Source organism: Apiospora kogelbergensis (genome assembly GCF_038363985.1).
Source record: "Apiospora kogelbergensis strain CBS 113332 chromosome Unknown utg000001l_segment0_segment0, whole genome shotgun sequence".
Lineage (NCBI taxonomy): Eukaryota > Fungi > Ascomycota > Sordariomycetes > Amphisphaeriales > Apiosporaceae > Apiospora > Apiospora kogelbergensis.
The window spans coordinates 5,138,372-5,156,345 of record NW_027117418.1 but is presented as its reverse complement, the minus strand read 5'-3'; the positions used below and the strand labels follow the sequence as shown (position 1 = coordinate 5,156,345).

The 17,974-nt window shown below is 53.2% G+C and overlaps 7 protein-coding genes across 7 annotated transcripts; all 7 read right to left on the bottom strand.

Moving 5' to 3' along the window:
- Positions 1–2,673: 2,673 nt before the first annotated feature.
- PG998_001642 (ubiquitin conjugating enzyme ubc1) lies at positions 2,674–3,765 on the bottom strand (the record flags this gene model as incomplete). The annotated part of the gene is made up of 6 exons (XM_066868460.1): positions 2,674–2,813; positions 2,872–2,977; positions 3,033–3,056; positions 3,247–3,276; positions 3,412–3,457; positions 3,722–3,765. 6 exons carry the CDS (start codon positions 3,763–3,765, stop codon positions 2,674–2,676), a joined length of 390 nt encoding a protein of 129 aa, XP_066736875.1.
- A 1,840-nt stretch (positions 3,766–5,605) lies between these two features.
- Positions 5,606–7,087, bottom strand: PG998_001641 (glutaryl- dehydrogenase protein; the record flags this gene model as incomplete). Its single annotated transcript, XM_066868459.1, has 3 exons — positions 5,606–5,652; positions 5,773–6,798; positions 6,877–7,087. 3 exons carry the CDS (start codon positions 7,085–7,087, stop codon positions 5,606–5,608), a joined length of 1,284 nt encoding a protein of 427 aa, XP_066736874.1.
- Positions 7,088–9,110: 2,023 nt separating this feature from the next.
- On the bottom strand, positions 9,111–9,635 carry PG998_001640 (uncharacterized protein; the record flags this gene model as incomplete). The annotated part of the gene is made up of 1 exon (XM_066868458.1): positions 9,111–9,635. One exon carries the CDS (start codon positions 9,633–9,635, stop codon positions 9,111–9,113), a length of 525 nt encoding a protein of 174 aa, XP_066736873.1.
- A 337-nt stretch (positions 9,636–9,972) lies between these two features.
- PG998_001639 (uncharacterized protein) lies at positions 9,973–10,493 on the bottom strand (the record flags this gene model as incomplete). Its single annotated transcript, XM_066868457.1, has 2 exons — positions 9,973–10,067; positions 10,298–10,493. 2 exons carry the CDS (start codon positions 10,491–10,493, stop codon positions 9,973–9,975), a joined length of 291 nt encoding a protein of 96 aa, XP_066736872.1.
- A 942-nt stretch (positions 10,494–11,435) lies between these two features.
- On the bottom strand, positions 11,436–12,419 carry PG998_001638 (uncharacterized protein; the record flags this gene model as incomplete). The annotated part of the gene is made up of 1 exon (XM_066868456.1): positions 11,436–12,419. The coding sequence occupies one exon, from the start codon at positions 12,417–12,419 to the stop codon at positions 11,436–11,438; it is 984 nt and encodes a 327-aa protein (XP_066736871.1).
- A 592-nt stretch (positions 12,420–13,011) lies between these two features.
- PG998_001637 (uncharacterized protein) lies at positions 13,012–14,993 on the bottom strand (the record flags this gene model as incomplete). Its single annotated transcript, XM_066868455.1, has 2 exons — positions 13,012–13,821; positions 13,869–14,993. 2 exons carry the CDS (start codon positions 14,991–14,993, stop codon positions 13,012–13,014), a joined length of 1,935 nt encoding a protein of 644 aa, XP_066736870.1.
- A 622-nt stretch (positions 14,994–15,615) lies between these two features.
- On the bottom strand, positions 15,616–17,235 carry PG998_001636 (galactokinase; the record flags this gene model as incomplete). The annotated part of the gene is made up of 2 exons (XM_066868454.1): positions 15,616–16,534; positions 16,604–17,235. The coding sequence occupies 2 exons, from the start codon at positions 17,233–17,235 to the stop codon at positions 15,616–15,618; spliced, it is 1,551 nt and encodes a 516-aa protein (XP_066736869.1).
- Positions 17,236–17,974: the final 739 nt, after the last annotated feature.

The window sequence follows — 17,974 nt, the reverse complement described above, 5'->3', positions numbered from 1 at the left end:
TGGTCCGGATCGGGCCTAGCGACAGTCACAAGGGACAGGTGGGGAGGGAACTGAAGAAACTCGTTCCTTACTGTCGGGGCAGGGGGGTTAACGCTGCTTGTTGCCTTTTCGGCTTTCTTTGCCGGGACTTTACCTCTTATGCATCATCCAGTCCGAACAGAGACCACATCATTGCTTGGTTTGGCTTGGCCTGGTACCGTCTGTCTGTATACTATATTCGTCCTCGATTTGGCAAAAAGGCACAAGGCTCCCTCCCAGCACACCGTGGTTTGCGGTTTGCGGAAGACCTCATTCGTCGAAAGGATCCCGAACTGTACATGGACCTACATACATACATACATATCAACCCTACTTGGCCAAACCGCAAAGCAGTGTTGAGCCGCGATCTGCATCTTGGAAAAAGAGAGGGAAAACGATGAGAAGTGATGGGACAAGTGGGTAATGGCGCCATTTCCCGGGCACGAGCCGTATCATACACCGCCAACCCCTGGCTGATTTGCGATCGGTGTATCGTGCGTACAATGCAATTTTATGTATATGTAATGTGTGTGTGCGTGTGTAGGTATGTACGTACGTATGTATGTATGTATGCATGCGTGTGGCAAGTGGTGTGTGACAGACTCCTATCTCTTCCCTCGTACGCTATCTATCTGCGGTATATCTAGTATCTAGCCTGGGAAAGACGATCGAAGCGGCATGCCGTGGCTCGATGGACAGGAAAGCTGACGCTGGCAATGAGAGAAAGTTGCGACGCAGATGGAGCAAACGCCCTTTTCTCCTACATGTTGCTTCTTCTCCCCTCCGAGTCTACGTATTAGGTATGTACTACAACAAATGAGACGGACCTGCGGTGGCTGCCGTGATGACGATTCCCCACACCCAGCGCCACCCCGTGTCGCAGGGCGTTTCGCCAGGGGTCTCTGACACTCTAAAACGCGCTTGGCGACTTGGAACAACTCGACCAATGTCAGAGGTCCTTGGCTCCCAGTTCTTGGGGTGGTTTGCGCTTACATATGGGGGATTGCCTTTTACCAACCAATTACTTTTCTATCCACTAGGGAACACTCTCAGATGAACAGTCAGCAAGTCAGCATGTCAGTCATCTGTCCTTGGCGTACTATTAGTGACTTGCTCGAATGTGCCCATATGGGACGTTTCCCTGGGTATATGTCTATATACTGCTTCGGTCCCACGGTCTGAAGCCTGATATGGCGCGAGAATCTGCCGAGTGGCGGACGCCCTGTCAAGTTGGCTGAAGCTGCGCGAGATGGGTCGGGAGCGCGCAAGTATGTGGTTGGCGGGAATATGTACGCAAGTTGTTTCTACATGCCAGAATGGGGGGGCATCCGTCTGTTTCTTATCCGCCGTCTCCTAAAGTTGCCATTTGGAAATCTTCAGAGGCGTTTATTTGATGAGGGGGTTCTTTCCAATGTTCTTCCTCCCTTCCATCCACCCTTCTTTGGACTACCCAGTACAGCTTTCATTAGCCATTCGTCAAGCCGCCCCCTGAGCAGATCCCTCGCCTAAACATAACACAATGCAAGACGCGGCGCTTATGGCTTACACATTAGACATGTGTCTCCCGTTGCCCCTTTCCAGACAAGCCGCAGTATGCTCTGGGAACAGGCTAACAAGACATGTCCCTACAGCCACTTGAATCGTGAATCACAAGCATCTTGTTGGTACCTGCGCCCTGCAAGTAACCAGGGGCCAGCCCTCTTGCCTTCTGCGGCATATCTAGTTGCAGTCGCCTGTCCCAAGTAGGCGTGATTCTCCATAGTTGTTCCCCTTATCAGATACGAAGAGCCAAAGGCCTTCATGTTGTAGGTAGGTGGTATCAGTATTGTGAGTGAGAACCGTGGACCAAGTTTCAAGCTCTCCAGCCAATCGCATTCGCCCAAGGCCGGCCTGTCAAGCAAACCCCGGCGATGACATTCATTCATTAGCTCCTAGCACTCGGACTTGAACACATCAACCAGTTGCCAGGATCGTACCAGGACTTGGCATGTATGCTTTATTATCTGAAGTAGTCACTTGATGACATAAATGTGAACACTGTCTCCGTCTGGGCTTGCCTTGCTTACGAAACATGTTTGCCATGCGTGTAGCTTCGTCTGACTATTGCAGGCATGGGTTGAAGATGAAGCATTTGAGTCGTAGGGAAACCGACATTCTACCAATGGTCACGGTTGACGGAATCGACAATAGGTTTGAGATGCTTCTAAGTCGCTGATTGATGGACTATAAGTCTATCTAGACCGCCACAATCGGTATCGCAGCAAACCCACCAAGTAATGATGCTTAAGTCGGCTTCACGTTAGGTTGATTACTCGTGCAATACAGTCTCGGCACCCATCCGCTTTCAGATTCGTAACGATGCCTACGGCATCCGAACATATTCTCATAATGCTTCGTTGCCGGCTTTCTTGACTCAGCTGCCATGACAAACAAGGCTGAACTGGCCCATTCGTCCCGCTCAAAACTAAACACTGCTCGCGGATATTCTGCAAAGGAGACCCTGACCGTAAAACAAGAAAGATGTATCATTGACGCCTGATAGCCCGATTCTTGTAGCTCCGCATAGAGAAGTGGTGATGCTCGAACCGCCGCAAACATGCAACGCCATCTTACTTCCGACATAACAGCCCCATCAACGTTCCGTTTCGATCATCCTTAGATGGCGTACTTGCGAGTCCACTCGCGAGCTGTGGCCTCGTATCTCGGGCGGTCCGTCTTGTAGACATGTGCGATCTCAGGCACCAGAGGATCATCGGGGTTGGGGTCCGTGAGCATGGAGCAGATAGAAAGGAGGACTATTTCCATGTTAGCACACCGTAGTCTGAGCTTGATCCGTAGGGATGCGGCATTTACCTTTGCTGATTGTGAGGGCAGGACTCCATTGGTCTCGCAGGATGTCTAGGCAGATGCTGCCGTTGGAGTTGATGTTGGGGTGGTAGATGCGGGTGGTGAAGTTGACCTTAGGGGGGCTTGAACGGGTAGTCTGTCGGGAAGTGAATGGCCAAGAAGAACACGCCGCCTGAGTATGGAGAGTCACCCTATCGATTAACAGTTAGCAACTATACTCGGTTTAATACATGTCGCCGAACGTGTCAGAGACAAATATGGCACTTGCTTGCATCGACACGTTCTCCCGGGCATGACCGAGTGTTTATAAAAGTGCATGCGACCATTCGGAACACCATCCTCAAGACGGTCAAAAGGTTACGAAAAGAGAGAAAGACTTACAGGACCCATGATAGTAGCTTGCCAGTGGAACTGCAAAACAGATTCATAGTCAGTCCAAAATGCTCATAACCCCCGATACAACCAGTGTTGTGTCCATTTCGTTGGCCATGTGTCGTCGAGCCTGTATGGTTCTTATCGCTCGGCGGGGGCGGGAGGGTTGCCTACCAAATCTTCACCAACGGGTCCGGCAGAGCATGACGACGGAGGGTCGCTGTAAATCACGAATATCAGCTGAAAGTTCGGTCCAACGAGGCAGCCATATTCCAGCAGCGAAAGAGAAAAAAACGGCACTATTGACGATGCATCCATGCTGGCGCAACGTGGATGCATCGTCGCAGCGATGGTTCGGAGGAATGCCAAATGACTTTACCCCTCCCCAGCGGAAGCGCCCCACCATTCGCGCTCTGTTTCTCGCTCGCCGGAAATAACAGCCAACAGCAGCAAGGCTGTTTGGAAGGGAGTAGAATCGACGTACCGGCCCAGGTCTGTGAGTTCCTTGTTGATGCGCTTCAAGGCCATTGTGATGAAGTGCGATGTGTTGTGGTGGTGGTGTGTGAGAGTGTCCTAGACCGTCTCTTTGCTGTCGGGTATCAAGGCTGTGTGTTGGCTGGGTTTTTATACGGTCAGCAACCAGGGTGGAATGCGGGAGAAAAAGGTGGATGGGGGGGGGCACAGTGAACAGGAGACTGGTCTTTTGTGTAAAGGCGAAGAAGAACCAGAGGCAGCTGTGCACGCACAAAGAAAAGGATTGAATGGAAGAGGCGAGTCAGTAGACTCTGGGCTCGGGTTAAGGTGGGTGGGCGAACAAACCAAAAAGCAGGTCTTCGAAGTCGTCGGGTGACTAAGATGGTAATGTGGTTGGTATGCGATGTATTACTATGGCAGGTTTTGTCCCCAAGGCCCAAAGTCGATGTTGGTGTTGGATGGTGGTGGTATGGGAAGAGAGTGGTGGTGGTGGTGGTGGTGGTGGTGGTAGGAAGTCTGAAAACGAAGGCGGGGTGGGTGGGAGGAATAAAGAGAGACAGCAGAATATTACACCCCGACTCCCCTCTCTAAACTGCAGTGCTTATGTATGTAGGGGGGAGGGGGCGGTACCTACCTCGCTCGCTGTGCTGTCGGGTGGATTGGTCTGGATGACACTGACCACTGTTGTGTGCACTACAGGTACTTACTTACTTGTATGTACGTACTACCTGACTGGACCGAATCCCGCTTGGGTTGAGTGAGCAAATCAATTTGATTGATAAGTTTCGGGTTGGGTTCAGTCAGGCGTGGTGGGCTTGGTTGACGGACTGACTGACTGACTGACTGACTGATGGATGGATGGATGGATTGGATTTGGATTGCTGGGCAACACGAATCTACTCCTTCTTCTGCGTGGCTAGGTGGCAGCAGCTCTCAGGCCCAGGACCAGGCTCAGGCGGTCATTCATTCCCACCTCCCTCCTCCTCAGGCAGAAAAAGCAGGAAATAGCGGCCCCGGCGGCCTGCCTACTGGCCCAGCGCTGCCCATCAGTGGCTGACCACTATTAGGGGGAGGGCCGTAGGCCCATTCACGGGTCCCTCTTCCTAACCTACTGCTGATTAGCCCTGTGGAACGAACGTGGAACGTGGATCAGGATCAATGTTAGACCTGCTCCCCAAGCCGATATGGAAGGGACTAACAGTGAGCACCAGCCCAATCCATGAATCAAGCACTTCCAGGCTAGGTCCAATTACTAGATCCGCGACTCGCCGCCCCGGCTGAACCAACAGTGAGCCAAATTTGTTTGATCAAGCAGCTTGGCAGGCAAAGCCTTGGGAAGAATTCACTTTCAGCCCCACGCGTTGCCGTTGCCGTTGCCACACAAGCAAGGCTTCATGCCTTCTGTCCTGTGTACGATAATTATGCGTCTAAGCAGGCGGAAACTTGTGTAATGCGACCGACCCGACCTGCTGCTGCCTTGCCCCGTCCAGCCCGTGCATGGGGGCTCGTGGCGGGACCTCAGGCGGCAAGCCAGGGTTTTCTCTTCGGTGGCCAATCAGTCATCCCGGCAGACAGGCAGCATACTCGAATGCATCCTACAGAATTGAATACATATATATGGCTTGGCATTTTTCATAACGTCTGCAACTAGCAGTAGCTTGGCCGCACTGGGAGAGCTGCAGACTACGTAGTTGGTTTCCTCGGCGATGACGCCATCATTCACGATAAGCGATGTCCTATATAGATAGTAGAGAATCACCTCTGGGCTTCAAGACCTCAAGTAGGCAGATCGCGCGTATTGGGTTTACATCTAATCTACATGAGCTGAATTCGTGTAATTGTAACACTATTTGGTTCATCTTTCTCTGTATATTTCGGGGAGCTGTACAGGCATTTACACAAAGGCCTGGAGACCGGTGATCGCCCTTCCCAGTATCAGACCTACAATCGCATGTGTCAGAGCAGCTCGTAATCCCAAGATAGGGGTTAGAAAAGGGAGAAATAGAGAGGGGGGAAGAGAGGAAGAGGAAGAAGGAGAAGGAAGGAAAAAAGAACGCTTACTGTGAATATCGCTCTGTCCCTCGTATGTCTGCGTGACAAACAGATTCGCCACGTGCCGCCCGATGCCGTACTCATCACTAACGGCGTTGCCGCCGAAGATCTCCTGCAGAACGCGGGCGTTGGTGAGGGCTCGGTCGCAGTTCTGGCGCTTGATCATCGAGACCATCTCAGGCGTGGCCTTGCCCTCGTCCTTGAGCCGCCCCACCTGGATCGCGGCCAGGGTGCCGTAGGCCGCATCTGTCAGAGCGTCCGACAGCTTTTTCTGCACCAGCTGGTACTTGGCGATAGGGTTGTCCTTGAACTGCCGCCGCTCCAGCGCGTAAGCCCGCGCACGTGCGATGCAGTCCTCAAGCGCACCCATGGTGCCCATGGCGATGCCGTACCGCGCGCTGTTGAGGCACGTGAAGGGACCCCGGAGGCCCTCGACTTCGGGGAACATGTGCGCTTCGGGCACCGGGCAGTTGTCCATCTGGATCATGCCCGTGATGCTAGCCCGCAGCCCGTTCTTGTTCTTGATCGCTGGCGTCTCAAGTGTGCCCGCCGGGCAGTCTTTCCGCTCGACCAGGAACCCACGAATCTTGCCCGTCTCGTGCAGCTTGGCCCACACCATCAGCACGTCGGCGATGGGGCTGTTTGTGATCCAGGTCTTTGCTCCGTTCAGCACAAAATACCCCTTCTTCGTCGGGTGTGGTCGCGCCGTCGTCTCCATGGAGCCAGGGTCGCTGCCATGGTTAGGCTCGGTCAGTCCAAAGGCACCAAGCATTCTACCCTTGGCCATCTCAGGCAGGAACTTTTGTTTCTGCTCTTCGGTGCCAAACTCGTGGATACCACCCATGACAAGGGACGATTGTACAGACATGCCAGACCGGTAGCCGCTGTCGACTCGTTCGACTGCTCGCGTGATGAGACCAGACGCTACCGTGCTGACTCCAGCGCACCCGTAACCTTCAAGGTTGGCACCGAGTAGGCCCAGCTCACCCATTTCCGAAAGGATCTTGGCATCGTAGTTCTCGTTTCGGTATGCCTCTGTTAGGGAAGCGCAGAGTTAGTACGTTACACCATGTGCGGGAGGGTACTCTTTGGTTGGGCAATGCGAGAGCTAACCGAGAACACGAGGAAGCACCCTTTCCTGACAATACCGTTCCGCCGTCTCTGAAATCGCCAATTCGTCTTCGGTCAACAAGGTCTTGCTGGATAGAGGATCCTCCCAGTCGAAAGTCGGGTTACTAGCCGAGGCATAGCTTCTGGCAACACGGCATTGACTCAATGATGCGGCAAATGGCCTTGCGCATCTTCGAACAGCGGGTCGGAACATGATGACTTGCTCAAAACCACCCAGGGCCAATACGTATCGATTCTGTAGGTGAGTGAGTGTCTTACATCGCAAGCTCTAAAGACGGCATGGGCAAGAACCCTTTGGAGCTTCCCAGTTGCCGAGGTCGGGCAGTTCTGGGGCAACTTAGTTTAATGCCGCGAAGTCCGACGGCAAGCGGCGTCCGCCAATACCCGGAAGATGTCGATCACGAGCCCGACAGGCTGGCACTCAGCCGCATCGAATCCAGTAGCGATCATCTACTATCATCTAATGTTTGCGGGTTGGCGGTTATGTTGTGTTGATTTGGCAACAAACGGGCGTTGTGCAACCTGCTTACCCTGGCTGGGAACACTTTCCAGTTAGGCTAGTCTCTTGCACTGGCCCTCATTCTTCACCACGCCCACCCAACACCTACCGTGTTGCTGCTATGCAATCACTAGCAATCCTCCTCGTTACACATGTAAACGGTCTAAATCGTCAGTCAAGTCCCAACGTTGAGAGCGAACTGTCCTCTAGTGCTGTCTTTTATTCATGTATAGGGAGGAAAGCTACAGTCATCGTTCCAAGAACCAAGCAAGTTTTGACGTCATCAACTGCTTTTATCTCTCATACTCTGAGCTGCCTCGCTCCCACTGGAGCTCACAGGTTCCATCACAAGGACTGTCCCACTACTTGTCTGTCTCACCAGCCACGATGGTCTTCTTGAGGGTTCAGCAACCTCGTGGCTATGTCTTGAGCCGCATTCTGGCGGGCAAAAGGGGTCAGAGTCTCCTGGTTCCCCTCCTGTTTCTGGCCATTGGTCTGGATGGCAAGGCTTACTGCACTGGTCTGTAACAGCAGCGATGTCAGCGGAACTTCCGTTGGCAGAAGTCGACTTGGTGGTAACGCTTCCAGGCTCTGTTCGTATTGGGATGGATGCAACTCACACTCTGCTCATTCTTTCCGTTGCGGCTGATCTTGAGGGGTTGAGGAATAAGTCGACGCAGTTCATTGTTGGCTGGTTCGTCAAAACCATCAGCGTCTGGAGGCCTGTGCAATTGATGTCTTGCAGACTCTGGGATTGCCAAATCTTCAGGTGTTGTGACCTCGGATAAACGACTCCGTCTCGCTGCTCTTCGTCTCTGCTCTAGCTTTAAAGGTACTGCAGGCGATTGCAAAAGGTCGTGTTGTGGGTCTAATATCGTCCCGGCAATACCGGTGGGAATAATGGGAGCAGCGCCTGCCGATGATAGACGGTCGAGTTCTGATGCTGCGATCATGGTTCCTGTCATAGCTAGGAAGTCTACGCCGCCCTGCCCTGAAGATGTTGGAGTACCGCCTGACTCGGGTGTATTGAACAATGGTGTCTCTGAGCCAGAAGAGGGGTGAAAATCGGCGGATTCCCGAGCAAGAAGTCGTCGTTCCTTACCCTCTGGGGGGGCTGGGAAATCAGAACGAATAGAGTAACATGAAGAAGACTGGCGAAATCGTCTTCCAAGCGAACGTAAGCCCCGGGACATTGCTTCCCGCATTGAGTGTCGCGCCTTGTCAGCAGGCTTTGTTGATCCGTCATTACGCAAAGCCTGTCTACCGTTGCGAAGATCCTGCTACCGGTGTTAATGCGAATGGCTTGCACATGAAGGGCGCGACGACTGACCTTAAACCCCAACGGTTCGAAACAATCAAATGGTAATTGATGCAACTCAGGGCAAGACTTGAGAGCATATGGCTTGAAATTGTGGAATTGAATGTGGTGTTGAGCCATCCGGGAACACTTTGAGTCTTCGCTGTTGTTGTCATCTTCGTCTCCGTCTCCGTCTTTGTGAAGGGCTAAGTTCAACATGCCAATGCCATCTTCATGAGTATTACCGTCAGGCTGGGATGCTTCTGAGACATCGTGCCCCCGTCGCGGCTTGTGTTTGAGCCAGTTGTTCTCCCAGTTAGCGGATCTAGATGTAGCCGAGTCTCCATGCTTTGTTTCTGGGTGACGTGCATTTTCGACCTTCGACCACGGGAACATTCTTTTTGTTGAGTTGGAAGGCTTCTAGTCTTCATTTTCGCTACTGGGGCTAGTAGGACCGTCAAGGCTAGATCCCATGCGCAAGGCCTTGTCAAGAGTTTGTTGAGCATCATCGTCAATGCTGCGTAGCCATGATGATATGACATCTTCCTTGACGTTGCTGCTCCAGGACTCAGCGTCATTATATTTAACAGCTTGGGGCAGTGGGAAAGGCGTATATGATCGCGCAACTGGGGTCGTCGAGGCATTGCTGTCGATGGGACTTAGAACACGAGGCGTAACTTCGCCATCGGAACTCCCAACATGCTGGGAAACCAGCCAGTGCTTGTCAAGACAAGTCTGGCGACTCTCACTTGGGCCATCCAAGCAGCCACCGTGCTGGTAGTTGGAGCTGATGGTGGTGCGTGAAAGCGTTTCATCGGCGCCGACCAGGTCAACACCGTGCTTGCCAAGTTGAGACGAAGGCGCGCAAGAAGTCTCGGCATGAACGTTCTCAGTGTTCAGGCTGCTCAGGCTGCTGCTCCGGGGCGTTGGCTTGTTGGTCAGCATGCTGTGGGAGAAGTGGTTCACGTTCGCCCTTCTTCGTCTTCGGGAAGCAGGAAGCAAAACACTTCTTGAAGAACTTGGTGACTTTGGAGGTTTTGCGGCAAATGTAGGAGGAAGCGAGTTTCAGGGTCAAACGGGCACGGGTGATAAAGGATACCATGGCTGGAGATGTCCAGGCAGAGTACTTAGAAATTGAAAAGACAAAAATGTGATACAGGTTGAGACGGATTGGATTGCAAAACGAAAAATATGAGGATCTGCCGAATTGCATGGACGTCTTCATGCTTTGATCATGTGTGCTTGATGTTTCGAGGTCACAGAGGCAGGTGCGAACTCAGCGCTAGGCAAGTCCATACGCCCGAGTCGCACTGGCAAGATCGCCCAGTTGGCCATTGTCGTGCTTTCCGTTGGGCATTCTAAGAAGATCGCGAATTCCTTGTGGAGTCACAGTCGATTGCAGCTTCAGCTAGACTACACAACGTGTGAAGACGTTTGACAGCCTTGAACTTGCTGACATTTCCCTTCACAATCTCGAGCCTCTCCACATGCTCGAGGGACTCCGTCCATATCTCCATAGCTCGTCAACATACCATGTATGTAGTACCTTGAGCCAACGTGTTAGCCCTGCAGTCTCTTCTTCCACGAGTCCTGGTAGTATCGCTTACCCGGGTGATAGAACATTGGTGCCTGAGAAGGAACTATATAGCTCCTTTGCTGCGACCGGAAGCAGTACGTTGTTTGTGGCTTGGGCACAGTGTAGAGCGTGCCTGTTGTGTGTGTAGGTGTCGCGAAAGTAGTCCCATACTGAGGAAATGAGGTCGTAGCGTAATGCTGATACTGGGGGACGTAGTATTGCGACATGTTGAACAATTTATGAGTGGCGATAACAGATATAGAGTGTTCGGGGTACAGAAAGCTGTAAGATACTTGATGGTTTCTGTTTACAGCTGGGCAATGTAAGTGGTTTGGGTGTCGCTGAGGTTGACGAGGCTCTTTTTGTAGTATTTTATAGGAATTGCTTGGCTGTATGGACACAAAGAGAGTCTGAGGAAAGAAGGCCATGGCTTTTGTAGGCCAACGAACGGAATTGAGGATCGAAATAGTAACTCATGGTGTGTCATCGTGGCCGTCGGCTTGGAGTGAAGTACACTCGTCTGGCGACGGTATGTCGATTTCTACGTTGGATTTGCGCACAATGTGTCAAGGAAAATGCATACAAGGGCAATATACTACAAGTGGCGTTGGACATTGGGCCTTGAATTTGAGTATGTCACAGAAGCCGTGACGCTCAACGTGTTCATCGTGATGCTTGGACTATACAGTCAGATGGAATCGTTCTGTGGCGACTGTGATTTTACGAGTCTATGTTTCTTTGCAAACACATTAGTCATTTTTCATACTTTTTTTCTAGTTTGATATCGAGCTATAAAGGCCCCCAGCTGTTGTTATACCCAAGGAGGCTTGGCCAAGCGAATGCCCAAGGCATTATGTGTATAGTATACAACAAAGAATCTTTTTTTTTTATAATTTTTATAATAGTTGTTATTGAGGAAACGGAGGACCGCTTCGCAGCCTGCCAGTCAGGAAACACTGAGTAAAGACCGACGTATTACCCAGTCATCACGGGTATGGGACTACATTTTGGAACACTCCAGCTACTACGGAGACGAAAGAAACGTGAGAATAATTATGACGTGACACCTTTCATGGAGTTCTATAGTAAACCCCAAACCCCCGCCCCCCCTAGGAGATATGTCTATCAAAATGCCTGGATCATAGGCGAAACCACAACGCTCTCGATCTCTAAGGAACTTCATCTGTCCGCACCAGGACATACAACCAATGCGCAATCTCCGGCTGGTGCACGACGTGACCTCCACTCCCTGTAGTGGCAGCCGGCGGGGCGACCGTCACCCTCTCCTTCCGCTCCACTATCCAGAACCGGCGCGGGTCCGGGAACCGCCTTTCCAAGTTCTGGTCGGCCGGTGCCTCCGCCTCCGCCAAGGAACCGCTATTACCGCTGCTGCCGCTGCTGCCGCCGTCCAGGAACGAGAATCGCTCGTCTGAGTACGACAGCGCGCACCAGCGACCCGTGCGCGGCCGTGCGAGGACCGCCATGTGCACCGCGAGGAGGTACATCGGATCCACAAGAGCAGGGCTGATTCTGGAGGCAGCGGCAGCGTTGTTGTTTGTCTGTTGTTGTTGCACCCTTCGCGGCGTTATAAAGGGGAGAAGCACGGAGGTATCCTCGGCGCATGAGATAGCGTCGCTCGTACTTTTGTCGGCCACAATGTCGAAGAAGAAGGGCCCGTCGTCGTCGGGTCCATCTTCGCCTGCTGCGGGTTGAGTTTGGCGCCTCATTCCAAGCCTGGCGATGGACTCCGCAGACAATAAATCCGCCGTCTCCCAGTACATCCTCATACTGTCGCTCCCTTTGAGTGCCCTAAAAGAACCCGCGTCGGCGGTAGTCGAAAAGAGGGCCTCTGACTCGCGCAGCCGGCATTTTTTCACCGCAGCCGACGAGTAATCCACATTGGTGATCTGGTTAGGGCTGGCGACCAGATCCCGGAGCTGGAATGATAGGTCGGACGAGCCGCAGCCAATGTATAAAATGTGTTGTTGCGGGGGCGGCGACGCAGCATCACTGCTACCATAGCTACGCTGGCAGGCTAGCATCGCCTGCTGTACCACGGCGTTCAGGCTGTCGGCCGGCAGCAGCCACTCATAGTTGTCTTCATGCTGGAATCTGGTGTCCCAGTAAGCTTTTGTACCGTAAGAAGGTGGCATGGTTTTCTGTGCCTGTCTGGTTTTCGAAGCTCAAACTTCTTGTGGAGTTCGTTGGAGCGTGCAGAAAGTGGTCTCAAAAGGGGAATTGGGATGTAATAAGTTCTCAGGGGGTGCCAGCCACAAAAAGGGGCAACGGCCACGACATCGAATGAGCGATGCTTTATTTGTCTCCAAAGGCTCACGCCAACAAGCAACCGACCACTGAGCTCGGCAATTTCCTGGTTGTGTGTTGGAAGGATGCGATTCGGATCTGAAAAGAGGAATAATCTTTGCGGACCGAATACAAATTTTGACCCTATTTTTCCCCCGCCGCTTTAGCTAGCCAATCACACTCTAGTTTTCGATTGACTATAATAACAAGCTTATATAAATAAAGTTCTTAAAAAGAGGTTATACATATTCTAATTCTCTTAAATTATATATAGTAATATAAGTCAGTTTCTATTACACAAATGCTTCCGTCAGGGTGTCTTAAAGGTACCAAATAAATCAATTATGTGCTCACATAACCATTCCAAGGCCCTTCTCATTTTCCCCTTCCTGTTTGGATTGCTTGATCGCCATCTTATGTGCGCCAGTTGTGTTGTTGTGATTATGGTAATGGTACAAACCCGACCTGCTCCCAGTCCTCGCCGTCGAACCACACCTCCTTGAGCCTACCCGTCCCCTTCTCCTGGAAGAAGCACCGATTCAGATTCTGGTCCTTGGACACGCTGATGCCAGACGCGTCCCACGAGCCTTGCGTGGCGCACGTGATGTCGGTGCCCGGTTCCGCCGGGCCCAGCGCGTCGTACGTCCGGGGCCCTTGCCAGCCCGATGTGTCATCGCTCTGCCAGACGACCTGGATCGTGTTCTTCTCGTCCAGGTACAGGATGTACGTGTTCATTTTGTTCGCGTCGTAGGCGCGGCCGACCGAAAAGCCGGCGAGGGGCGAGCCCTCAGGCACCAGCGGCAGGTCGCCGAGCCGGCGTGCGCCCTGGTTCCAGGGCAAGTTGTCGCTGTGGATGTCGCCGCCGTTATCGATGTTATCGTTGGTGCCCGCGGCGAGCCGCCCGGTCTGGGCGTCGCGGTAGAGGAAGCCCGCCGGGTCAGTGTACTTTTGGGCCAGGGGTAACAGCACGACGGGCGTGTTCTTAGCGCCGACCGCGTTCATGCTGGTCTCGTTCACCCACCACGGCGCCGACTTGTTGGAGGCATTCTGCCCAAGCATGCGCGTGTAGCGGAGCTTATTGTCTGCGTCTTGCGAGATGACGTAAGGGAAATATACGCCAATCTTGGAATCTGGTTCGACCTTAATGGGATAATCATTCATGCTCCCTTTGACGCCTTTGATGCCGATCTTCTTGCCTTCCAGATCAAACTTTTGGCAGCGGATGATCGAATTTGAGTCGATATACATTAACTCCCATTGCCACTATAGGGGGAGGTCGTTAGCTCAGTCTCGCAAACCCCTAGACCCCTCTCAACGGACGAGGAGATGTGAACATTTTGACTTACGAGATCGCTGTGGAGGTACACCCCTGCCGCCATCGCGCCATTCTCCAAGGGCAAGTGATCGAGAGTATCGAGGGCGACGACGCCAGTCCAGTTTTTGTTTTCGCTGGTGTTCTCGACAAATCGCATGACATTGTCGGTACCCTGGTAAAACAACCGGAGGGTATAGTTGGCGTGTGTGCTATCGCGCCAAGCACTCGCCGCGAGTTTGGAGTGCATCCTGATAGACTTTGGCGGAGTTACATTGTCCTCCGTGCTGCTATCCCCTGGGCTTGGCAGAGTCGACGTGGATGGTGTCGCCATTGCTTGCCCTTCTTGCGATTTCCTGCTGCCTAAAACGCCACCGACCACCGAGCCCGCAATGACTAGCAAGGCTATAACTCCACCTAACCATAGCAACCAGGGCCGTCGTCTCCATTCCGGGGCCGTTGGAGTCACCACTGCCGTCGCTTCATTCTTCAGCCACATGTCAGAACTTCCAGATATGCTTGGGTCTGGCTTCGCATAATATGCGGGTTGCAAGCCAGGATATGTACCCGAATGCATCGCCACAGCTTCCGGCAAGTACTCATCCCTGGAAGGTGCAGCATGGTAGCCGCGTTGTTGATTCGGGAGCCCCCAGGCGCCCCGATCTGCCGATGGAATCGGCCAGTGCTCGGGTGCTTGCTGCTGTGACTGAGACGACGAAGGCCACTGGTAATAACCCTGGCCGTCGGCATGATTGGCATCATGCTGGAACTGGGGATACTGCTGTTGTTGTGCGTCATACTGCTGTTGATAATGTTGGTCGACAGACTGCAGTCCCTGAGAAGCGTACTCGTCTAAATGGACTGCCTGTCCCGAGGGGAGTAGTACCGGTGGTGGTTGTAGCGCGCCGCATGATCCGTATAAGCCTGGCAAATCCTGGTGTGAATGTTTCTGTTCGTCTGGCACTAGTTGCAGACCTGGAGACGCGGCATCCTCGTCCCGCTGTGGAGGAACCTCCAGTCCAGACTGGACTGGAGCTGTCTTCAAGGTCCCAAGCGGGAAATAGTACTTGTTGGTGTCCATAAAGGGGTCGTCTCCTCTCGACGACGACATGCTGAATATTGGGTTAGTAATGGCCGTAACTGCGGCTATGCCGCGTATATTCCGCTGGAATTGAACACGACTATCAAATATCTTTGGGGAGTTAGCTGAGGAAGAAGTCAACGTGTCTCCCGTCTAATCTTACACTCGCCTACATACCTCTGGGACAGGCGCTCTGGCCTGTGACCATCAAACAAATTATAAATGGATGTGCTTTTTTCCCTCCTGGTCGGCCATGTAAGATTTTAGTGCCTTGCTCTACATTCACACTTGGTGATTGGCTGGTAAGCGCCAGGGTGGAACAGCCAAGCGGCTCTATTCCCTGTTAGGCCGGTAGAATCCCAAATATAGTCTCAACACCGCCCATCCGCAGGGCTGGAGGTTGTCGTTAAGTAAGCTAATAACCCTCCCGGGCATACTTGGCATGCACGCTTCGTGTATATAGATGGGGGCTAAAAGGGGCCAAAAGGGGCCAGCGTCGCACCATGCATCGCGCACCTGTGCTGGGCCGCGATCTAACGTGCACGTGGCAGGCACTCCAATGATTGCTTCTTGGGTAAAAGAGAGAAAGGTTGATGAGGTCATTTGGTTCGGAAGTTGATGAAAGGGTAGGAATATGTTTTTGGATGATGCTTCAAGGCAACTTTCCATCCTTCAGCATAAACACGGCACTCCCGTTCATCGGCCGGCTAACTACGATTGCACCATCCAGCTCCCTTTCGCTCAAGCTGCGTTTTGAGTAGTACCTATCCATCATGGCCTGTTTGACAGCATCGACCTTGTCTGCAGGTACCAGGTGCACGCTGCATCCGCCCCACCCGGCGCCCGTCAAGCGGCTGCCGTAGCCACCAGCCTCCCGGGCGATGGCGCAGAGCTCGTCGATTTCGGGACAGCTGCACTCGTACAGCTCTCTGCACGAGTCTTGTGTTGCATTCATGAGGTCGCCGAGCTTCTTGTTGTATTCCGAAGTATCGCCCGTCATCGAGTGCGCGCTGTCGTCCTCCAGCAGCGTCAGGAACTGCAGCACGCGCAGAGCTTCAGTAAAGACGTGCAAGGCGCGCTGTCGAAGCATGAAGCGCTCCCCGCGAACCGGGAAGCTAGACATAAAGCGAGCCTTGATCTCGTCCACTGAGACACCCACCAACGAGGCGATCTCATCTACGGTGTACCCGTCCTCTTTGGTAAGTTTCGCTTTTGTCAACTCGACCAACCCGGCCAGCTGTTCGTTCATGGACTTCGGCGTGTCTTTGAAATAGTTTGTGTGGAACCCGTGAAGTGACACGCCGAGCGGACCGGCATCCTTGGGAAGGGCCGTGCCGGGACACAGCAGAGCGTTGAGCACAGCCGCTGCCATGCTGCATTCGACTACCCGCAAGTTGTAGCGAACGGGACCAGTAACTTGCTTGTTTGATGTCACGAAGGATTGCGCGACAACAAAGATGAGTTCTGGGCTGGTCTTGGGAAAGAACACAGGCCTGGCCGACAACGAGGGGGCGAACGAAACGAACAGAGCAGAGCCCTGTTTTGAGAAAACGGATGCTGACTGGTCCATACTGCAATGCATGGTGAGATTTCGAACGTTTCATACAATACGGGGGTGAGGGATATTCATGTAGTCTTACCCTCCGGAATTGACGCCAACGGCGCGCTCACTGACGATGGCGACCTCTGTCAGATCCTTCTTATCTACATCCTTCTCGCCGTTGGCGATCATGACAGCCAGCGCACTGGCACTCACGAAGGCGGCGCTGGAACTTAAGCCGCCGCCAGCCGGGACGGTGCCGTCCATGAGCACCTGCATGCTCTTGGGCTTGAATTCAGCGCCATACTTTTTCTGCAGGAGCTGCAGCGCTCCTCTGAGTCCGGACCGGAAGTAGTTTGTCCACTCGTGCTTTGTCGCATCGATCTCGACCTCGCCGAAAGCCACATCGAACTCGCGGGCGGGGAACCGCTCCTCGTCCAGATTGGCCAGCTTCAGCTTGTACGTAGACTCGTTGGAAGGGGTGAGGTCGGTGGAAACGGCAATAATGACATCGTGGGTCATTCCCATGGGCAGGACCGAGTAGAGGGAGTAGTCGATATGTTCGCCGATGATATTGACGCGACCGGGCGACCGTGAGACGAACTGGGCGGGGCGGCCGTAGAGGCTCTGGAACTTGGCCAACAGCTTGCTCCATCGCGCTTCCTGCTCGGGCAACGACTGGGGAGTGTAGACGCCATCCAAGGCGGTCACCGTAGGCACAGATCCAGACATGGCGGTGCTCCTGCAAAGGTAAGGTAAGGTGAATGAATGAGGGAGGGAACGATTCGGCTATTCGAGAGGAAGAAGAGTAGGTGAAATAATTATCGTGAGATGGAGCGAGGGCTTTCTGGAGCTGGAGCTGGAGCTGGAGCTGGAGTTGGAGCTCCCCGCTTCGCGCTATTACCCCACGTCGTGCCAAACAAATTATCTCGGTCCTCGGGTGTAACGTCAAACGTTGGGTGACGAAGGCCAGTTTCCCGTAAGTTTTCCGCACGACAATCCGACGGGCCGGGATGCTGAGCTGAAATGCAGACTGCGCCTGCAGCAGCTTGCCTCGTGCGAGCGAGTAGATGCAAGTCAGTCATGCCATTTCGTGGTAAACCCATTCGTGTCAACAACGCATCGCACGATTCACCGCCCGCAAAGACACCAAGGACGCGCTGCCCATGCCGTCATTGCACCACCCCGTGAGACCTGTTCCGCACTTACCCCGCGGAAGACCCGCCTCCCGCCCAGCTCCCCAAGCAGAGAGCAACAGCGGGGAGGGCCGTCGACCGTGGCAACCAACCAAATCCTACATTGCTCGGCCATCGCGGACTCTGCGCAGAGGATTTCTTCTCGTAGACAGGAGCAGAGAAGCATGGCGAGATGAGCGAGCTGGGTAACCTGTTTATGACGACAACATGGGCAGATGCTCGACAGTAAGTACCACTACACCAGCTAGTGGGTGGTACTTGATGCATGCTATGTG